This window comes from Balaenoptera borealis (assembly GCF_965194805.1).
Source record: "Balaenoptera borealis genome assembly, chromosome: 21".
NCBI lineage: Eukaryota > Metazoa > Chordata > Mammalia > Artiodactyla > Balaenopteridae > Balaenoptera > Balaenoptera borealis.
The window spans coordinates 11820237-11841152 of NC_138880.1; the positions used below are offsets into that span (position 1 = coordinate 11820237).

Below are 20916 nucleotides of genomic sequence, written 5' to 3' on the forward strand. Positions count from 1 at the left end.
AATTATTATTGAAACTAGAATAACATAAATAAATGATTTAACAATTCATCTAAAAATCATTTAGACCCGAATCACTTTTTTCCTAAAGAAGGTCAATAGAAGCCTGGCCATCTCCTTTGTTGTAAAATGTTTGTTTGTTTTTAATTTTCCTACTCAGTGCTTTTTTTAAACTTAAATGCAAACTGTCTGGTTAATGAAGAGAAACATCTGCACTCTTTTTATTCTGTTTATTTGTTAGAAATAACACATTCTGAACCGAAATGAACTTACCATCATTTCAAGTGTGTACTGGTTACAACTTAGCAAACATCCTTTTCAGGATGGGGTCATTTTATAAAGAAGATGGACTGTCCAGTGGAATGATTTTATTTTATCAATAAAAGTGAGACTTTTAAATGCCTTTATTATCATTGCACTGTGTGATATAGACTATCATTTTGTATCACATTATTCAAGATCAATTTCAGAAACATCGGAGTCTCACACACCTATGAGTGTCTCAGAGCCAACTAGGCGTGAACAGAGGAAGTAATACAATTGCTTTTGTTAATGTTCTCATGCGACAGGCAGAGGCAGTCAATGTTAGACCTGGTAAAACACATCTAGCTCTAGGTGAAATCTGAGGGAAGATGCAGCAACAAGAAAGCAGCACCGACTGAGCATGCTCCTATTCAGGCAGAGACAGAAAGGGAGTGGACGTACTGTAGAAGCTGGCCATTACGTAGTTTTGGCAGCGATCACCAGTAAACTCATTTGGGCACCTGAGAGAAGAAACAAAAAAACAATGGTAGAAAAAACAGAGAAAAAGAGAAGAGGTGAATATATGCTAGAAAGAAGCTCCTTCAGTGACATTTGATTGAACTTGGTGAGTTCACCCTCAGGAACTGAGTCTTTGTCCTAATCATGGCTTTTAGACTCTGGCATTTCCCCCAAAAGGGTTAAAAATTTGGACAAAAATGATAGAAAGATCCCAGCATTTTAAGTGACTGCGTTCTCTCAAAGGGAGTCACTTGAAGTGAAAGCGGATGTTTTCTTTAACTAGGTTTTCTATTTGACAGCATTGGTCCAAAATGTTGGAAGGAAAGGAGTTCTGGTTGGCTGGCCCGCCATGATCGCCAGCATCACTGACCATCCTGATGGGTCATTCTTTTATAAAATTGATGACCTTTGGGGTCTGTGTTGAGACACAGTTAAACAAGGTCTCACTGAATGGGTTTATGCCCTGAGTAGTTAAACCATAATTAGAACAAAAGGAATCAGTCACAACTGAGTTGTAAAACCACCAAGTGGTAGTGATTGTTGCTGTAGTTTGGGGGAGAAAGCAAATTTCAGATTATTTTAACATACTTTCTTGGGTTTGGACTTTCATGGGCACATTCTCAGTACATCTCGCTCCAGTGAATCCAGGTTGGCACCTAGAGGGTAAAAATGTAATAAGCAATCGAACGCTAAAGACACTGAACTTTCAGACTGGCAATTTTCCTCCTATGGAGTATGGAGACTCCTACAAATGACCTGGTAGCTGAACAACATAAAAGAAAGGAGAAGACAAAACATTTAGAAAACCATGTCCCATGAAAACTATGGGGTATATGTTTCTGTTGTTTGCTTCAGTCTTCATAAAATCAGTTAATTGAAATTTAACTAGAGTGAGGTTGAAAAGTTGAAAAGAAGTGGCAAGTTCTGGGCAGCTAAGTTATTTTCCCTTGGGCATTTCTGAAGTTGTCACTGATCAATTGACTCACTATGTTAAAACACTGGTTTTGGTAAGAGCTTATAATGTTCCATCCACCATCTTTTATTGTTTAAATAATTCTGAGCTTTTTCTTTTGTAGACACAATTTTGTACTTCATTTCATAGGTATCTTTATAAGTGAAATCAACAAACTACAATAGAAGTCAAGCACTTTCACACTCTAGTGATTACTGACAAGAAAAACTATATCCCTTTTTGTTTTAAAGATATTAGAAATTAGGTCTTATTTTTAATGGTGAATGAAAGAGGCAGATTTTTATTAGTACAAATTTCACTTCATCCAATTATCCCAAGTCAAAGACAAATACACTTCTAAAATTTAAACAGTTATTCCTCTACTGAGGTATTTAATAAATGTCATTTTGCATTTAGGGTAAATTGTTTTGAAACTGTATAAAATTTACATTTTACTCACTCGTATACATTTGCCTATCTAAATTCCAGAATCCTGGTGGAATATTGTTCTTCAAGGCTTGTGATGGGGCTGTGCCTAAATATGGAAGTCCTTTACAATTGCTCTTTTTGTTGCTGTCACTCCAGTAACTAAAGCATTTCAGAATGGATTCATTTTACCCAGTATCATACTCTAATAAATAGGGTCATCAAAAAGTTCCAGGACGCAAATATACCTCTCACAGGTGCTCCACACCCATAGCCATGATTATTATTAATAGTTCACCTAGGCCATAACCGTCATGCACACACCTCATGATTTACTTACAACCCTTTCTTCTCCAGAGTAAATAAAAATAAACACCATCTTTTTGGCATCAAAGAGATGTGAATAAAATGATTCATTTTTGCTAATATAAGGCTGATTTTTTTTCATTTCCCTTAAAGCCAAATTCAGTGCCAAAAAATGTTCTCAAGTGATTTGGTACATCTACTTCACCTATTTCATGAAGAATGGCTTGTAAGAATAAATACTAGCAGTTCCAGATTTTCAGTCCTATAAGTACTTGGGTAAACAAAGTATAATTATGATCATTAACAATAATATCAATAAGCTTAACAACAAACATCTTGTATTGATATAGTTTTTTCAATTCTTCAAAATATTTTTTTTTAAATGAACGTTATTTTCGTTTATAATATTTTCGCTTCAATGAGTAGAGGAAGATCTGCCTAGAGAAATACAGAAATAAGAACTATAACCTGTGAGGTTGGGTCATTTCTCATGAAGATGTCATTCTACATGCTTCAATAAGAGTGTCTTCACAGGTAATTTAAGAAAAATATATGGACACTTGTTTTCCATATAACTTATTTGACATAAAAATGTCTGAAGTACATGGGGTTTTTATTTGTATATTTGTTTCTGAACCAGGACTACATAAATCCATATAGACATACACTATAATTAAGTAGGTAATTTCAGAACTAAGAATATATTCTATAATGACCATTTCATCTTAAAAATTTAAATTCTTAATTTGATCACACAATAATCCACTTGTTTCATACAAAGAACATGGTATAAGATATGTGAATATGGTATGTGTGTGTGTGAGAAGAGAGAGAGGGAGAGAGAACCATTAGAGGTAAGAAATGCACGTATTATTTAAGGATCATGAAATTAACAAATAGCTGAGAAATCATGAGTCCCTTAAGAGAAGAAACGCATTTATTAGAAGATTGTCATTTATGCATCTAGGATGACAATTTTGAGATCACTGGGCACAGGACAACTAGATGAAGGGGATCAAAAATCTTACCCAATCAATTTTCTAATTCGTACAAACTCCTGAGATGATGTTTCCTAGGAAACTAGCATTATGAAATGGTGGTTTATCTCTATCATAAGATGATATATCAATAGAATATTTGGTGCAGTAACACTAGATCTGCTTAAGGTATGCCAATCCTTTTTGGAATTATCAGCTATATCCGAACCAGAACTCTCCTTTCGCTACTGTTTACCTTCACTTAGATGGATTTTCTTAGCGTAAAAGCCGCATTATTATTCAAAGTGGGGTCCAAGGACCAATAGCACCAGCATCTCCTTGAATCTTGTTAGTAGACACATAGAATCTCAGGCCCCCATCCATAACTACTGAATAAGAATCTATATTTTAACAAGATCCCTAAGAGATCTGTTTGTACATTAAAGTTTAGGATGTCAGGGATCCTGACCTCCAAAAGGCCCTCTAATCCGGCATCACAGAATCTTGCTGCTTGGATGTGAGAAGCCCATTTGGCTTCATTGGGCCTCAACTGTCCTCAGGGATAAAATGAAAGGATTTAACTAAGTGATTATCAAAGGTTTCTCTTACCACGAAGGTTCTGGGAGTCACCCTCACACATGGAATCACTGTGCAAAAACCCAGACATCATTTCTTCTGAATGTATTACCAGTCAGGGAGGACTCAAGAACTTAAAAAATAAATTTCTGATAGAATGGATTTTTAAGACAATCTGGAGGCAAAATAAATTTCAAATACCTATTCCTAAGCAATTCAAGGGTTCAGCGGCTATAATCATTATGTAACTTTTGTGGACGTCTAGAATTGTTACCAAATCAGATGGAAGGAAGTGGAAACAGTTTCTGCATAAGCAAACTGCAGACTGCATTGACTGGGTAGAGGAAGCATATGCAAATGGAAATGTACCTGATCTATAGGCTCTGATTAAATTCTATGGAATTACTTCTAAAAGAATAGGGAGACTGGCTGCTGACATATTTCTTTATTAGCATTTTACTTTAAGCACCCAATCTATCGCTTTCTTCGGAGATAAGAGTACGGTAAATTTAATCTGATTTTGAACAATATTCTTTGGCACGAGTCTGAGCACCTTCCAAGAATTGTATGTCTCAGAAGAATCTGTTTGAATAAGAACCGAGCCCCTATTGTAGCTCCAAAACTATATATACCGTTTGTTTTACTGATCAGATTAGAAGATGGAAATATTTTTTAAAAAATTTTAGTATTTGCTCTTAACATGATAAACTATCTTTGTTCTATATTTGTTCCTCGTGAGATGAAAACTCATAGACAGTTTTGTCTGAACTGAAGCATCATCTCCTCCAACTAGCATCAACTCTTCCCTGAGTGCCATATCCTCACCTGCACACATCCACACTCTGGGAGAAGGATTCCTTATTTGGCTCTCACATTGCACGCTGCCCTGATCTCTTCCACTGTTCTTACCTATCTGTCTCGTGATTACCTCTTTGTGAGGACGCTGACCACATTCTGATCATTTTATAGCTCTAATGTTTAGCCTGGCTCATGAAGGACTCTCATAAAATGAGATGTTAAACTTTAAAATGTTAGTTAAACTGAACCTGGTTGAGGATCAGACTGCAGTGTCCAGTAAAGGACTGTATTAGGGAGACTCTCACAGTCAATTGATTTGCCAGGTACATACAGCTCAATAACCGGCTTTTATTTTTATAGTTTGTGACCGACTCTCTCCTCTGTATACTTCCAAATAATTTTTTATAGGAGCTCCCAGTATCCTCCTTATAGACTCCCTCCCTTAAATAGAAACCTTTAAAATTGTGTCTGGAATTTGGAAAAGACTCTAACTCTTTAACGATAAGTCTATTACCTCAAATTTAAATCCTGTTACTGAAATACCATCTTACCTACGACTCAATAAAGCCATTACAGTCTAGTAACCAAGACTTCTGCACAGCATCAGTACAATAAAAACTGTTCTTAATAATAACCTTAATACATGGTGACAATCCTGATATGCTTGCTTACTATGTAATCGATCATCAACTCATGTAATTTTGTGAAGCAATTTAGTGCTTGGTGTATTTTTTACATTCTAATTGAATAAAATATTTCTCATTTTTTTTGGTGGAGACACTAGACATAGTCAAAGATATTTCCGGAACTCCAAGAAACTTCTGGTTATTTAGGGTTTGCTAATTTTATAAGCCATTATAAATGGTTTTGTGGTTTTTTAAATTTATGGTCAATTTATGAACCATCCTTAGACATCCTTTCTCTTCCTTTCTTTATTTCTTGGTTTCATTAATTTTCATTAGGTCCTCCCTTGATCAGGCAGGAGAAGGGAAACAGGTTTACATATGATATTTTGTCTCTATTTTGTCTCTACCATGAAATATTCAGACAATTTTTTAGATAATTATCTTCCAAAAAAGAAGAGCCCCTATTTTCTATTCACTCTACCTCTGTACTAGTTGGGGTATTTCCTTCATATTGTACAACAGCTGAAACAATTTCTTTGATATCCATGTTTACAAATATCAAGTAATGGAAATGCCAACAGATACATATTGAGGATTATCGGTGTGTTTAAGTGTTAGACGTTAAGGACTTTTGCTCTTACTCCGTAAACCAGAGCTGGCAGTGTACACACCAGGTCAAACAGTGCTAGTTTGTTTTTCTACAGTATCATATTGCAAGGGCTGACTTTTCTCACCCCTTCACTCAGGATTCTGGCTAGAACTCGCCCACTCACTGGCTGAGTATCTGTGTTGTAGATTATTCTTTCCCAAATGGATTGTTACTATTAGTCTGCATTTTTCCAAGATGAACTTCGTTCTGTTATCCACCATGAAGTGAAATTTCTTGAGGTTTGTATATGCTTTTCTAATTTGTGTTTTAGTGTTCTTTATGGTATCATCTGCAAAAGACATTTATTTCCTCAAGGGAATGCCTTCTTCAGTACCATTAAAGAAAATATTAAATATAATATATTCCTTCAATAACATTTCCTTCAGATCCAGCCTTATACCTCCCCATCACTGTTTAGCCAGTATGGATCATTCCATTTCTTTTTTATTAAGATCTGGGGGCTAGTTCTCAATTCTTGAGATAACAGTATACATAGAGTGGCCACAGTGGACTCATGGGTAAATACTGAGGGGGAAAAAAAAAAAAAAATCTAAGTTATCCTGGCTCGCCAATGTTGTTTTTCAACATCTAAGACATACAATCCCACTAATGAGGGTGCCAGTGTTTATGAATTAACCCCTCCTTGTTTGAACCCTGGTGCCCTTCCCAAAGCTCTGTTTGTACAGCTTGTTCTGAAATGCTCATCTGTAGATGAAAATCCTTGCCATTGTTTACTCTGACTGATGTATCCTTTACTTTGGGGTCAAACAATTTCATCGGATACGGGCTCAATCTATGTCCCATGCATCTACGTGTCCTTGTGACACAATGACTTATGGACTCGGCTAATTTGTGGTTTGGTTTTCCTCCCTGGAGGATGCCCTTCCCTGTCTCATCACACAGCTTAGCGACTCCGAACTTTATAGTTCCATCTACTCCAGCCTCATTTTATGATGAAACATCTAAATATTCACTTTTGACTTAAATCATTCAATAGAAATATTTCAAAATGGTGCATTTTATTTTAAGTAGACTATATGCTTCTCAAGGTGAGGGCTGCATATACTTTTTTCCCTGACGGAGTCTCTGCCTCTGGCTGGCTGCGGTCCCCCACGGTACACTCCCTTAGCTCCCTAAATTCTCTTCATAGCACTCAGCACACCAATCATTTATAATTAAATTAATTACTTGAAATACATCTGCAACTCACAAGAGCCTACAGACTCCATGAGGGCAGAGACCACGTGATTTTGCTCACCACTTCATACCGAGCACAAGCATAGAACTTGCCTCTTAGAAGGAGATCAATAAATATATGTGGCTGCCTAAATGATTTCAGGAGAAAAAAAGGAACCAAGCTCTTAGGAACACTTAGTGTACCTGATTTTACGCCAAACTGCAGCCAAACTGGTTTCTATAAGAACAAAAGGATTTGCTTCCCTCTGTCTTCATGAAAGTCAAAAATGAGTTAATAAATACCTAGGAAGTACATAGCAGGAGTCTAGATACAAGAGGACACAGAAGAAATAGAACACGTGGCCATGTGAAGAGCTGACTATCTACACCTAAGCCACAAGAGTCCTGCCCACTCACAAAGGTTTCTCTCCCTGTCAAATGTTACAGAAGGTAAGTGTCACGCCCACTGTGAAGGACGAACGCTTCCAGAGCTGGCTGGACTCCAGGTTTAACCCAAAATACATCCCTTTGCTCTATTCCAAACTTCTCCTTCTACAGCCATGGTGATGAGGCCACAGGACACAACTTGAATCTGAACCATCACCTCCTTGTTTAATTATGTTAATTCAGCTACTAATATGTTATAAATATCGTCATCCTCCTCATCATTGCTATGCCAGGATTTTATAAAACTTTAACCTTAGCTAGTGTCTTGACTTTCTCTCCTCATCTTACCCGGTCCCCAGATGTCTCTAGCCTGTATGGAAGTCTCTCTTCCCTAAGCACTTGCTATGTTTATGGTATCACTCTCCTGCTCCAGAAGTTACTATGACGCCCGATTAGCTATCACAATGTCCAAAGTCCTCTGCCTGGCTTGCAGAGCTCAGAAGCTGACTCTCCTGTCTAACTTAGTTTTTTTGTTTTGTTTTACTTCCCAGAATGGAGCTGCTCGTCTAGTTGTGCATGTCACTGGGTCTCATGATTACTGCAGCCTCAGTGTCTGCCTGGTATATGGAAAAAACTCCATAAATGATGACAATGTTTATAAAGTCTTCAACTAATTCCAGTCTTTTCCTTCTTTAAATTCTCATTCCCATAACAATCAGCACTGTACCACTTGGGATATAGTCACTTTAACTGATGTACTATTTTAGTTACTCCATTTCCGTAAATAGACTAAGTTCCCAGGGACCAGCGACCATGCTTCATGTTTTCTCTGTGTTTTTAAAAATGCCTGGCATAGAGGTAGCTGTTCTATAAACAAATGTTAATTAATATTTCATTCACTGAGTTTAATTTATTATAACAAATTTGTTGTGATTTTATCTCCTCTAGCTATATATTTTTCATAACTATCTCGATAATAATGCGTAATACAATATAGGCCTTTATATATACTACATGGTTTCATAAAAAATAGTCAAAATCATAAGTTCATGTTTAAAGGCACCTCCCATCTTCCTATGTTTTGTTTGCTTTTTGTTTCTGTTTTTTGTTTTTACATATAAGGAAGTTAATGATCAGAGATAGTACATGATTAAATGAATGTCAAATGGAAAGTTATAAAGCTAGCTGGTGGCCCCAACAAATCAAATAAAAACTGCTAGTGTTAAATAAAGTGAAGAATTGGGAATTAAATATGATAACACAGTCTGTTAAGACAGGTGTATATATTTTTCCAATGTCTACAGAGAGAATGTAATTCTACCATTTATTTTTTATTATAAGGAAAAAGAAATCTTGCTTCCCCAGAGTTAGAAGTGCTTTAGCAGAAATGAATTCATTTAATTTCACTGACTCCCTGGGAAGAAGTTTGGAGAACATATTAACTCTATGTTATAAATATACTGTCCAGAGAGTTGAAGTGAAAGAGCTCAGACTATTCACCAAAATTGGTGCTTAAAACTCTAATCCCCACATGGGGAAGCCACATCTGCCCATAGGACAGCATCATGTGTTTATAAATACGGTCTGGTATAAAATCATTTTTAGATTAAAAAAAAATCACATCAACATCTTCCAAAAGAGTTCTCTAAGTAAAGCTGTTCAGAAGAGCAGATATACAAGAACAAGGGGACAAAACAAAGAGGAACATCTGGACAATGTCATGTTCAAATTGTCCTGTTTCTTTGAACCGTGTGACTACATGGGGTACCAGAGGGTAAAAGATGGAATGATTCTTTTCTGGTTTTTATGCAATCTGGAATAGTAACTGTTTTTTTTTTTTCCCCAGGATAAATTTTAAATTACTATAGAGAGAAGAGAAATATAAAAGATGAGAAACACCACAGAAATTCCCGCACAGTTCCCAGAGGAGAAATCCAAGTAACCAGCAAACCTCTCCTCGGAGAAGTGTTTAACTGTTATATGGTTAATCCATTTGGAACACCTTGTTCTAAACAGAGAGACAAAAGAGCTTTGCTGTAAAGTCTTCGACTTCAACTCCCAAAAAGACAACAGCGGATGAGATGACCAGAGAGACTACTTGGAAACTCGTGTGCTTGTGGTGTTTCTGAGTCATGTCTTTAGCCAGGGATAAAGCTGATTTTGAATGATGTGGCACATGCTTCAGAAACGTTTTGCCCTAGACAGATGGACCACGTGGAAACTATGAACTGGCTTCATACACAGGACCATGATGAACCCATGCAACACTTTCGTGTTTTCTGTTTCTATTGTCCAGTGAACAATATAATATCGTAAGACATGGTGTATGATGTGCCTTGGTTTCACTTCTGACTAAACTATTTGCAATGTTATAGATGTTTTTAATACAGGGATTAAAAAACAATTCGACAAATTTAACAAAAAAGGCATGACATATTTTGGATAGTGAACATATTCCAATTCTTCCATCAATGTACTGGCTTGCTCTGATGCATCAGTAAAGACATGGTGCAAAAGGGGGATAAAACTGATCAAAAATCATAGATGTCAAAGATTTTCTTTCCAACAAGATCTCGTAATAAGCTTTAACGCTTTTCTGAAAGATTATATTACCAAAAAAAAAAAGATACAATAAAATTATAATGCCAATTTGCTGAGAACTAGAAGACGATTAACTTGGGGGAAACAGAATATTCATTCGTGGGTTGCTGCTTTAATAACTGTTGGAGGAAGACAACATTTCACTTTAAGATTAGAAAAATATATAACAAGTATTTCTTTCTGGATTGGGCTTAGAATTTAATGAAAAGCTGTGTGGGTGAAAAAAATTCCAGTTGTTGGCACAATACTAAAATGGAACAAATGAACAGCACTTAGGCAATAGCACTTTTTGTATAGGACGTGGGAGGGCCACAGAAGAGCTGAAATTAACACGTGGAAAATAACTGCACTGGTTCCTAAGAGGTATTCAGAAACTATCATATATACTCACTCAGCTTGTAAATCTTTGCAAAGGCTACGGTGAAAAATGATCATGTTTCATTATTATAATTCAAATAGAGTGGTCTCAGATGCTTTTCTAAAGAAGTAAAAAAGAGGAAACATAGATAATCTGGGTACAATTGTATAAAAAGGAGAAGCATTTAAGGAACTATAATTTTAAGTGTTTTTTCCAAGTGATTTATTAAAACATAATTAGGTTGTATGTCTATGACTAGGACAGAATAACAGGATTACCCATATATAATAAATGCACCTCATATTTTACAGATTATAATTCTCAGCTTCTGGTATTTTCTAATTTCATAGAGAAAAATCTTACAGGAAACTATAAAATGTGGTCATCCCCCACGTACACACTGCTATATTTAAAAAGGATAACCAACAAGGACCTACTGTAGAGCACAGGGAACTCTGCTCAATGTTTATGTGGCAGCCTGGATGGGAGGGGAGTCTGGGGGAGAATGGATACATGAACATGTATGGCTGAGTCACTTTGCTGTGCACCTGAAACTATCACAGCATTGTTAATCGGCTCTACTTCAATATAAAATAAAAAGTTAAAAAAAAAATTTGGTCATCCCCATTCACCATGATAAATATGGGGAGGGAGGAATGTTTGGGCTGTATTCACAGCAAGTTGGCAGAACCAAAGTCTAAAACTGACCCATTTTAATTCTTTGCTATAGGTATGTTGAGTTGAATATACTGGTGATCAAAAAGTGGATCTTTAATTTTAAAACAATAAACACTGAGAGTCATAAAATCCTTCAGACCTGAAAGAAATGATTTTTTTTTCTATATACTCTTTCATTTTTATCTTGCTTTAAAGCTTTGAAAAGATTCTTACTTATTAACTTTATCTTGGCTTATAACTATTAACCTATAACTATGAAAGGGATATTTAGTAATTGAAATTAGAATTTTACTCTTGTGATTCCTAGTCTTTTATTCACTACAAAAGTAATAAAGTCTAAAAGCATAAGATACTATAAGGATAATAAAAGTAATAATAAAATAATAATAATAAAATAAATAAAAGACTATAGCTACTTTTATAAGTTGTCTGTTTTCATTGATAAAATCAGCTACACAACCAGCAAAACTTGTCTTCTCTGCTTCTACTCTATTCAAAGGAGAGATTTTGAGGGCAAAAAAGCAGATCTGGGAGGTACTTGCTTACAGCCCTGAGGTCCCACGAGACATTCTACACATAGCCCGTGTCTAGGTCAGCACAGGGAACAGCAAAACATTTCTACCAAAATGGCATTTCTGTTTGGTGTTATGATTTTAAAATACATGTCCTTTAAGATGCATTTTATTACTTACAAACAATGAAGGCTTTCTTAGAAAAGGGACTTAAATATTTGCATACTATTTATATGATGTAAGAGGGAATTGGCCTTCTTAATGATTTCTTGCACCTTTTTTCTCATTTTGCTAATTGCTCTTTCTATTAGCTCAACTGTCTCTCTGACAAACTTGTTCTTCTTTGTCAACATTTGGGTCACAAGCTAGTAATATTCTGGAGCCGGAGATGATTGTTATGATGATATGTTTTTTTTTCTCATTTAGGACAAGCACTGCTACTTTAGAACAGCTCTTAGTCAACTGCAAAATAAATGTGTATTTTTCACCGCATATTTAAATATCTTTTACCACATCAAATTATTTGAGTCCATGGACCACACAGAGCCTAAATATCAAGCGTAGACTAAAAATGCATGGCACAATAAACACGTGCTTTTTAATGAGACCTACTCATTTTAACTGCAAGGTTTAAATATTTAATGTAACCTTACTGACAACATCTTTGTTTAATTCTGTCTGTTGAGAGAGAATAACTGTGATACTTCTTAATGGTTCACTAACTCCTTCAGGTCATTGGAGAGAGTGCCATTCTAAATACATCTATAAATAACTGTAGTACATGAAAGAACACTCTGCCTTCTCCATGCAATGATGCTACACACACTAACTGCATTTCCAAACAAATGCAAGTTGCTGGTTTTTCATTAGTGAGATCGACCTAAATTCCATTTTTAAAAAGGAGTTATAAAAGAATAAGCTAATGCCAAGTGTAACAGACGTGTCAGTAAAGAATCTTCTGCCCTTCTGCTTCTTTTAGTTGTTCTATTCGTTTTGCAGGTGACCACTGGGGTAAAAAGGAACATCATCTTACAGCTTCATCCATACATTGGATGGACACGTAGGTATCCAAAGTTCCAGACCTCTACGATATTTGCACATCTCTCTTAGGTAACAACGAGGAAAACCATGAGGAAAGCAACTTTATAAATATGAAGGCAAAAAAAAAAAAAAACAAAACCCACCTTGAAAAAAGCAAAATAACATTCTGGATATAACAGAGAAGATGATAAATGGTATGAACTTTTCACAACACTTTAAAAATAAAACAGCATTATTCAAAGGATGCAACGAAATTGGAAAAAGCAGCAACAATACATCATGAGACATGGAATCATCTAAAAGAAGCAGTCATGGACATAAGCCACACAGAGGATTTCTTTTCTTACTTGCACAAGTATCTTGAGGGGTTTGAAAGGTCTTTCACCATGAAGCACTCGCCTCCATTCACACAGAAAGTTTTCTCCTTCTCTGCACACTTGACAAGATGGCTTGTCCCAGTGGTAGATGTAGATGTGGCTGGATAAAAGATAAAGAAGGGGAAAGGTTTATACCCATCTTTCCCTCTTCTAAGCAGCCTTTAATCTTAAATTCTCTTAAAAGGAAGAGTTCATATAACATACGGCATACTCCACTAGACTTTCAGGCTTAATAAACAACAGCAAAGACGTTAAGTACTTTCTGGGTGTAATTAAATATAATAAAATTATAAAAGGGTAATTATAGTTAATTAATTTAATTATAATTAAATAGGCAACAGGTTCAACATTTCTTATAACTAATACTTTATCTTCTAAGGAAGTTGGAAAAGAGAACATCTATTGTCATTAAGAAAAATACATTTTCCAGGAAGGCTCAAAAATAATGACATAAATTCATATCAGTGCAACTGAATGTAGATATCAATTTTTAATGGCAACTCATTGATAAAATTATTTTATTTTGAAATTATGTGTTATATGTGTATGGACTTGATATTTTTTAGACATAATGTATAGCAAAGAAAAATACAAGGTGGCTTATTTGTTCCTAATGAAAAAAATATTACTAATTGAGTATGTATTAATGTATAGATCAGGGGGCATTCTGTTCAAAATTTCCATTCTACTCTAATTTCTACTCAGAAGAATTATTATTGAATGTCTGATTGCCATCACGCTTTTGAAGAAATGCAAAGACAGTCTAACATTGCTGCAAATGTAGAATAAAGCACTGCAAAATTCATCCATTCTGAAGTAGGAGTAGAAACAAGTTTTAATTTTGGTTTGCAACATCTTCATGTGATAAATCAGTCTTCATCTGATTATTCATTTGCCTTCAAACTTCACAGTTATTGGAAAGTCAGGCTGACACTGATTGCTCCACCATTAGGTGCAGGGATTAAATGAAGCCAAAGTCCTGAGACTGTAATAAGAGCATTTAGTCTCAGAACTTCTCCCCACTTACAGTACTGGGAGCACCTTAAACACTGCTCAGTCTCAACCCCAAACAGTCTAACTTACAACATAATGTTTATCACTGACATTATCAGGATGAAATGTTAAGCCAATGTGTCCAGCCAATGAAGATTCTATTTGCTCTCCCGGGGTAGGGAGAGTCCATCTTCAGAGGTAAGTTTTTCTCGTCGATTATCTGACTCATTCTTAGTGACTTTTAATTCTTTGTCTTCCTTATCAATTTCTATTTTACGATTTGCATGTGAAACTCAGATGCCCTTGCTTATTTTATTTGACCTGTCATATTTTTCCATTTTCTCCTGCCTTTCTTTTTCGTTTCCTTCACAAGCGCACATTTTGCTTTGACATTTAACCTAATTGTGACCCTAGCTCTGCCTGATTTTTACTCTACCTGATTGAAATACTCAGCATCTGATTATTCAGTTTCTAAATGACTCGAGGCCTTTCTTGTCTCTTATTCTCCTGTCTAAGGCATGTTTGGGACCATTTCTCTGTTCTCACCATGGCTTTCAGGAGGAACAGCAAAGGACAGTCAAAATGATTTGCCCTTTGGAGACAGATCTGGTTCAAGTCCCATCTTCTACTAGCTTTGTGTCCTTGAGCAAGTCACCTAACCATCCAGATGGTCAATTTTCCCATTTAGAAAACAGGGTAAGGGCACTCTTACAGGACTCTTATAGAAATAAAAGGAATTGGCACAAAACTGGCATCTGATGAATAATAGCGGGTATGATTACTGAACAAGTAGGGAAGAATCTTAATTTTGGTATCTATCAATCGGATGTAAAATTTGATAACAGAAATCTGAAGATTTCAAAGAGGCATGCTTTCCTTGAATCATTACTATGGGTAATTAAGAACTGGGTCAATTTTCAAATTATTCCAACACAAAGTCCTTTTCAGAATGCATTTCCAGATGTCCAGCTCAGGTCTACAAACCCAACCAAAAGAACCAAGGAGAGTGAGGAGGGAGGTGATTTTACCCTCTGTCAGCAGCTACACTTTTCCCATCTTTATCAGGAGAAGGGGAAACATAACTTGCATCCTTTGGTCTATAAAATCATAGTATAGACAATTTCTACACATCACTTAGCATAGATTTTAACATAATATTATATCTTCATGTGAAAAACTGTTTACTTAGGTGCTATGGATATTTTCATCCATGGCAACTGCTTTTAAAAAAATATTAGGAGGGAGTTTGTCTTAAATGTTAAAGGTTTTGTGCTTACGAGTTTCAACTGCTGACAGGGATCTATGGGATGACAAATTGGGCAGAGTATTTTTGCCGAGGGGACCACCTGCAGTGTTCTGTCACCATCATTCCTGCAAAGGAGCTCTGAGCCTCAAGCAGACCCCAGTGGTCCCTGAATTCCTGTCAGGCTGCTAAGAATTACCCCTCATCCAAACTGGGCAGCAAACAGTGCAGCAGGCTCTTTCAGAACAAATGCTGAGGCTTTTATTAAAAACAACAAAATCAACCCCCTCCTCACCAAAGCAGACCCTCCATATTAATTGCAAACTTACAATGAAAATTAGCTGTGACAGAAACAAGAGACAGAAACATCATACCTATTCCTTGGATTTTCTGATCTTGCGTTATCAAATAAGTAGGATTAAGAAATGTGGGTTAAAACTAGAAACAATTCTTTTTTTTTCAGTCCTTTAAAAGTATTTTTCTTGACATGATTATCCTTTGAATTATCCTGCAGCTCTGACACATTCATTTGAAAAATTCTTAGATCATGACTTGACACTTAGGAATGGGATAGTGGATAATAAAATAATTCTTGGAGAAAATGAAGAAGCAACTCTCTTACGTGTCATGGACTATCCTGCTTAGTGCTTTTATCCTTCAGTAGCAGCGAGAACAAAAATGATCATGGAATTGCAAAGCAGCAGGTAACTCCCAGGTGACACAAAGTGTGGACCAACTGGGTACAGCTGTTCTGAACCAACAGCCAAACACAGGAATAAGTTGTAATTGTCAGAAGAACCTGGGATCTGGATGGTGATATATGCACCTTTCAGATTTTTGCCAAGTTTCCTTCCATTCTCCTTAGTTGACTTCAGCGCAGTCAGCCCTAAGCAGATCTATAAATTTTGCAGTGATATCCTTTCTCTTTGGCCTATATACGCTGTATTGCTAAGTCAGTTTCTGTTTGGTAATTCTGCCAGAAATTAATGAAACAGACAAAGCAGGTTCTCAAACCAAACTGTGGAAACAGCATTCTTTCTGGGGGAGCTGGCAGGAGTTTATCAGGGGTAAAGCTAACAGTTTTGCCAACAGAATGTGTTTTTGATGTATAAAAGATGACCTTCATAGCTGTTTCTGGAAGTAGGTGACATAGATCTCACTCATTCAGTCCTTAATAAACACTGCTTCCCTCGGCTTTGTAACTAGTTTGTCATAATCTGGGAGTCTGTCAACTTCTAGTAAGTGCTAACTGGACAGCAATTAGGAACACTGATAAATGTGACTTCATTACTTTTACGTTTGTCATTTATATGAACGTTTTATCCCAAACACACTTTCCTTGGGATGTTACCAATTACAAAAGTATAAGGAAGAAAGTATAAGTACAGCAGTTAACTTGTTACCAGAGAATTTCTTCCGAGTGTTTTACTCTCCACCCCGTCTGTCTTGGTAGCATAGATCAGGACTAGGGACCATTCTGGGGAAGTCTGAACAGTTCTCTGACTTAGCCAAGGATTTGGACACTAAGATTACCATTTAAAGATTCCCCAAATCCTGCACCAGGAAATAGGATTCCTTCCTTTCTAGCCTCCCCTCCCTTCCCTAACCCTTCTCCTCCCTCCCACCCTCCTTCCCTCCCTCCCTTCTTTTTTCCTTCCTTTCACAGTTCTTTAAAGACCGCTTATTATATGCGAGGCATAATAATAACAACTAAAGTTACTGAGGTTGAAAATTGTAAGACTGTAAACAATTCTCCCTAAAAGGAGATCTTTATAGATGAAATGTAGTGAAATGACCCTGGAGTTAGCTGAGAAGAATCAGGGGGCCAAGGCACAATTTTGCCAATTACTAGCGGTGGGACTCTGGTCCAGCTACCTGCCTCAGTATACTCAGCTGTAAAAATGAGATATCGCAGGGTTGCTGCAAAGTTTGATAAAACACTTTGTCAGTTGCAAAACTGCACACAAATAGAGGATATGTTTCCATTACTAACGGCGTAAATATGGAACAAAGAGAAGCAAAAACATTTCTGTCCAGACACTGTAAGTACATATAATCAAGCCTCGAATGTTGTTTCTTAGCAAATTATTCTTCTACAAAATGTGAAGAGATAGTCTGATTTGGAGGGGTAACCACTGAATGATTGCAAAGCATCAAGTAAATATCAATAATTTACTCTATTTAACTTTTTCACAACCACTGTCAATAATTTATACCCATTCAATTGGCTTACAAAATAAAACTGAAGAACAATCTGAGTTAAAAGAAAAAGAAGCTATCTTAAATGTGTAATTATTTTCAACTTTCCAGATCCACACAATTCTCCAATATTTCTTTAAAAAATTTTTTTTATTGAAGTATAGTTGATTTACAATATCATGTAAGTTTCAGGTGTAATTCTCTAATATTTCTGACCGAGTTTCCAAGTTACATGAATTCATTGTAGTTATAATCTTGTGTGTTATTGTAACAGTTTAAAAACTCTAAAATATTTAAAAATAGTATGATGTCCATAGAATATGGGCCATAGTATAAACTTTGTTTATAACTCAACATTTTGGAAATCACGTACTATTGCACACTTTAGTAAATACACAGAATAAAACTTTGAGGAGTAATTAAGTGTTCTCTGCTCATTACTCAATATTTTCCCATGGAATCACACAGTATTTCCTATAGAATGCCAGCCTTTTTCTGCTCAGAGACAGGCTAAAAAGAAAATAATGCTGGAAAGGATGGTTCCCTATCTTGCTTGTGTTAAGTGGTGTTTTCTTTATCAGTGAAGTAGACAGCACTAACAGACCAGGGCCATTACACAAATGCAAACTACTGATAAGAAGCCAGTCTCTTCTTCTTTGACAATTAGCAGGAATTAGTATGAGTGTATAGTGTTTACCCCAAGAAGCAATCATTAGCTCCTATCTTCCCTGAGCGAATGAGCCCTGACTAGGAGTTTTTAGGACAATTCTTAACGATTTACTCGCAGAAGATTAAATCACTCTCTGCAGTTTTCTCAATAACATATACAAATATTAACAATTTTTATATTCTAACATGAAACTGTCAATCGCTACAAAGTTGTAGGTTTTTTTTTAAAATCCTTACCTGTGATATCTTCCATGGCTATGTATTTAGAAATCTGCATGCATTCTTACTCTTTGATCTCCCAGTTTAAAAAAAAAAATCTGAAATTATTATTCTTGCTCAGAATATAGCTCCTCAGCTATTATGTACCAGAGCACTTAGAACTTCTGCTGGGAAGAAATGCTTATGTGGTTCCTGAAAATGACGCTCTGGCTCAGAAGCTGAGCAGGAAAAAGCCGTGCCACCTAATGCAGCTTCTATAGATGCCAACGGATGGACGGGGGAGGCATTAGTTCTCCAAATGAAAATCCAGAGCCAGACTCAGAACCACTAAAGCATCACCATTCTGGGTTGGGATTTTTTTGCAAGTAGTAATTCAATCCGTTGCTGAATAGCAAATAGGTACTTGAGAAAAAAATGATAGGAGAAGATCAAAGAAACCCATCCTGACTTGGAGGTTCCCAGAGCCCATCTCCTTGGCCTCTCCTCTACTGAACTCTGCTATAGAAACAAACAGGGAAGCCAGGGAAGAACCATCACGAGACCAGAAATGGAACCAGAACTTTCTAAAGCAGAATTAGGGCATCTCAATTCATGGACCTCAGGACTTGGTAATATGGTAGATTACCTACAAGGTGAGAGTCTGTCCAAAGAATAAGCCGACACCAAGGGCTGATGGAGGTTAACTGGTTTAAGTAGTGAACTTGAGCTTTGGCATCATAACACACATAGAATGGTGGACCGAAAAGAATCTTCACATATTGTATAATTTATCCCATATTGAAAAAGAGGATACAGATCATCTCAAAAGAACAGTTCTGCAGTCTTTCATCAAATACCTCCGGCTAAAAATTCACAAAAGTGTACAGGCTGCCCAAGGTCACATAAGTGAATTTGGACATGCTTGTTTTCCGTTTTCTGACATGTACAGTGGGGCTGAAGTAGATTAATAGGATTGCCTTTAGATCCCTCCCTCCCTTACAAGCTCTCAGGGCAGACCCTAATATTTTTTCTTCTTCTTCAGCAGAATGAAAAGTGACCCTTGGGTGTTTCTCCTCATAAAACAAAATTCTAATTTTTGTTGTAACACTGAGCTCATTTGTAGCTAAACAGAAAGCAGATCCTAAGTTCCCAGCAGTTGCTGAGCAAATGCTTTGGTGTCATTAGATAGCGTTCTCCTTAGAAAAATAAAAATTGTCAACAAAGGTTATTTTTCAAACACAGAAGTGGCTTTTTTTTTTTTTCTTTTTTTCTGACAGCACATTTCACTCATGACACAGTGTAATCATTCTAGTCTACTACTTCTTAGAGCAACATGTCAATGGCATAAATGCCTTCTAGGATGTCTTAGCTTTTCTAAAGAAGAAGGAGTCTCCTCCCACAGTGGATGGCTGGCCGGGTGGTTACAAGAAAGCTACATCTTCTTCCTTACAAAGCCAATAATCTTCTCTTAGCTAAGAAGCCAGCTCCAGAAATACAGTTCTGCTATATATTTTCTACTAATCACTGACAGTTTTATCTCAGTATAAAATTTCCATAGCCAGAAGTCAACGAACTTTCAAGCTGTTCCTTGAATCTTTTCCCATCAACACCTATTCTAAAGGAATAAGATCCACCTAGCCTACAAAGCAAATATTAGCAGTCAGTTGACTGGCTTAATTTGATATATTTATAGATCTCATCAGGCTAAAGGTAGAAGGGGCACATTCTTTACTGTATTCTGCATATTTTACCAGTATCAATTTGGTTGGGAGAAGGTCATGTCAATGTAGAAAATGTTAACCTGTCATTTTCCAAATTAGTCAAAAGTTTGGAGCATCAAACAGAACACATCAAAACAAAGGGAACTGATCAAGGATTCAGTTACTTGGCGAGCTGCTGAAATTACCATGTGACATTTAATGACATAGGTTAATTTATTCATCAACCAAAATACACTTAGAAATGAAAGTAGACGAAAGGTCAAAAGACAGAAACTATGCGGCAAATTCATTATCTTATTCATCAAATTTAAAAAAATCATGGCATATCAAAAATAAAAGCCATATGGTCATTTCAATAAATAGAGACTCAACACTGATGAGATTGAAAATCAATTTCTCTAAAACTATCTACAAAGTATTCTTACCCCCAAAAATCAAATCTGAATTTAATCAAGCATTCAGATACAGCTACTAATTTACAGGAAGAACACAGGTCAGAGGAACATGTAAAAGAACACCATGGGATGCAATCAGCAAAGCCCAATCTATGGAGAACCATACAGTGAAAATAACCTGATTTCTTAAAAAAAAATTAAAAGAAGATAAAAAGACAAAGAGAGCTAGAGCTAGAGACAGACCAAAGGGTGAGAGAAAAGAAAAACCTAAAATATAGACAGTAAAAAGAGACATTAAA

The 20916-nt window shown here is 36.2% G+C and overlaps 1 protein-coding gene across 18 annotated transcripts in view; it reads right to left on the reverse strand.

Annotated features, from left to right (window-relative positions):
• NRG1 (neuregulin 1) overlaps positions 1 to 20916 on the reverse strand; it is a gene marked incomplete at its 3' end in the record, with an annotated part of 220487 nt that overhangs the window by 30128 nt on the left and 169443 nt on the right. For 9 of the 18 annotated variants that reach the window (XM_082374985.1, XM_082374984.1, XM_082374982.1 and 6 more), the window contains 2 exons: positions 13170 to 13299; positions 703 to 761 (listed from right to left, as the gene is read on the reverse strand). In XM_082374985.1, coding sequence (XP_082231111.1) covers positions 703 to 761; positions 13170 to 13299 — 189 coding nt within the window. Of the gene's footprint in view, positions 1 to 383; positions 762 to 1347; positions 1416 to 13169; positions 13300 to 20916 lie in introns of those variants that run through there. The other 9 variants (XM_082374983.1, XM_082374980.1, XM_082374972.1 and 6 more) reach the window with 3 other exon arrangements.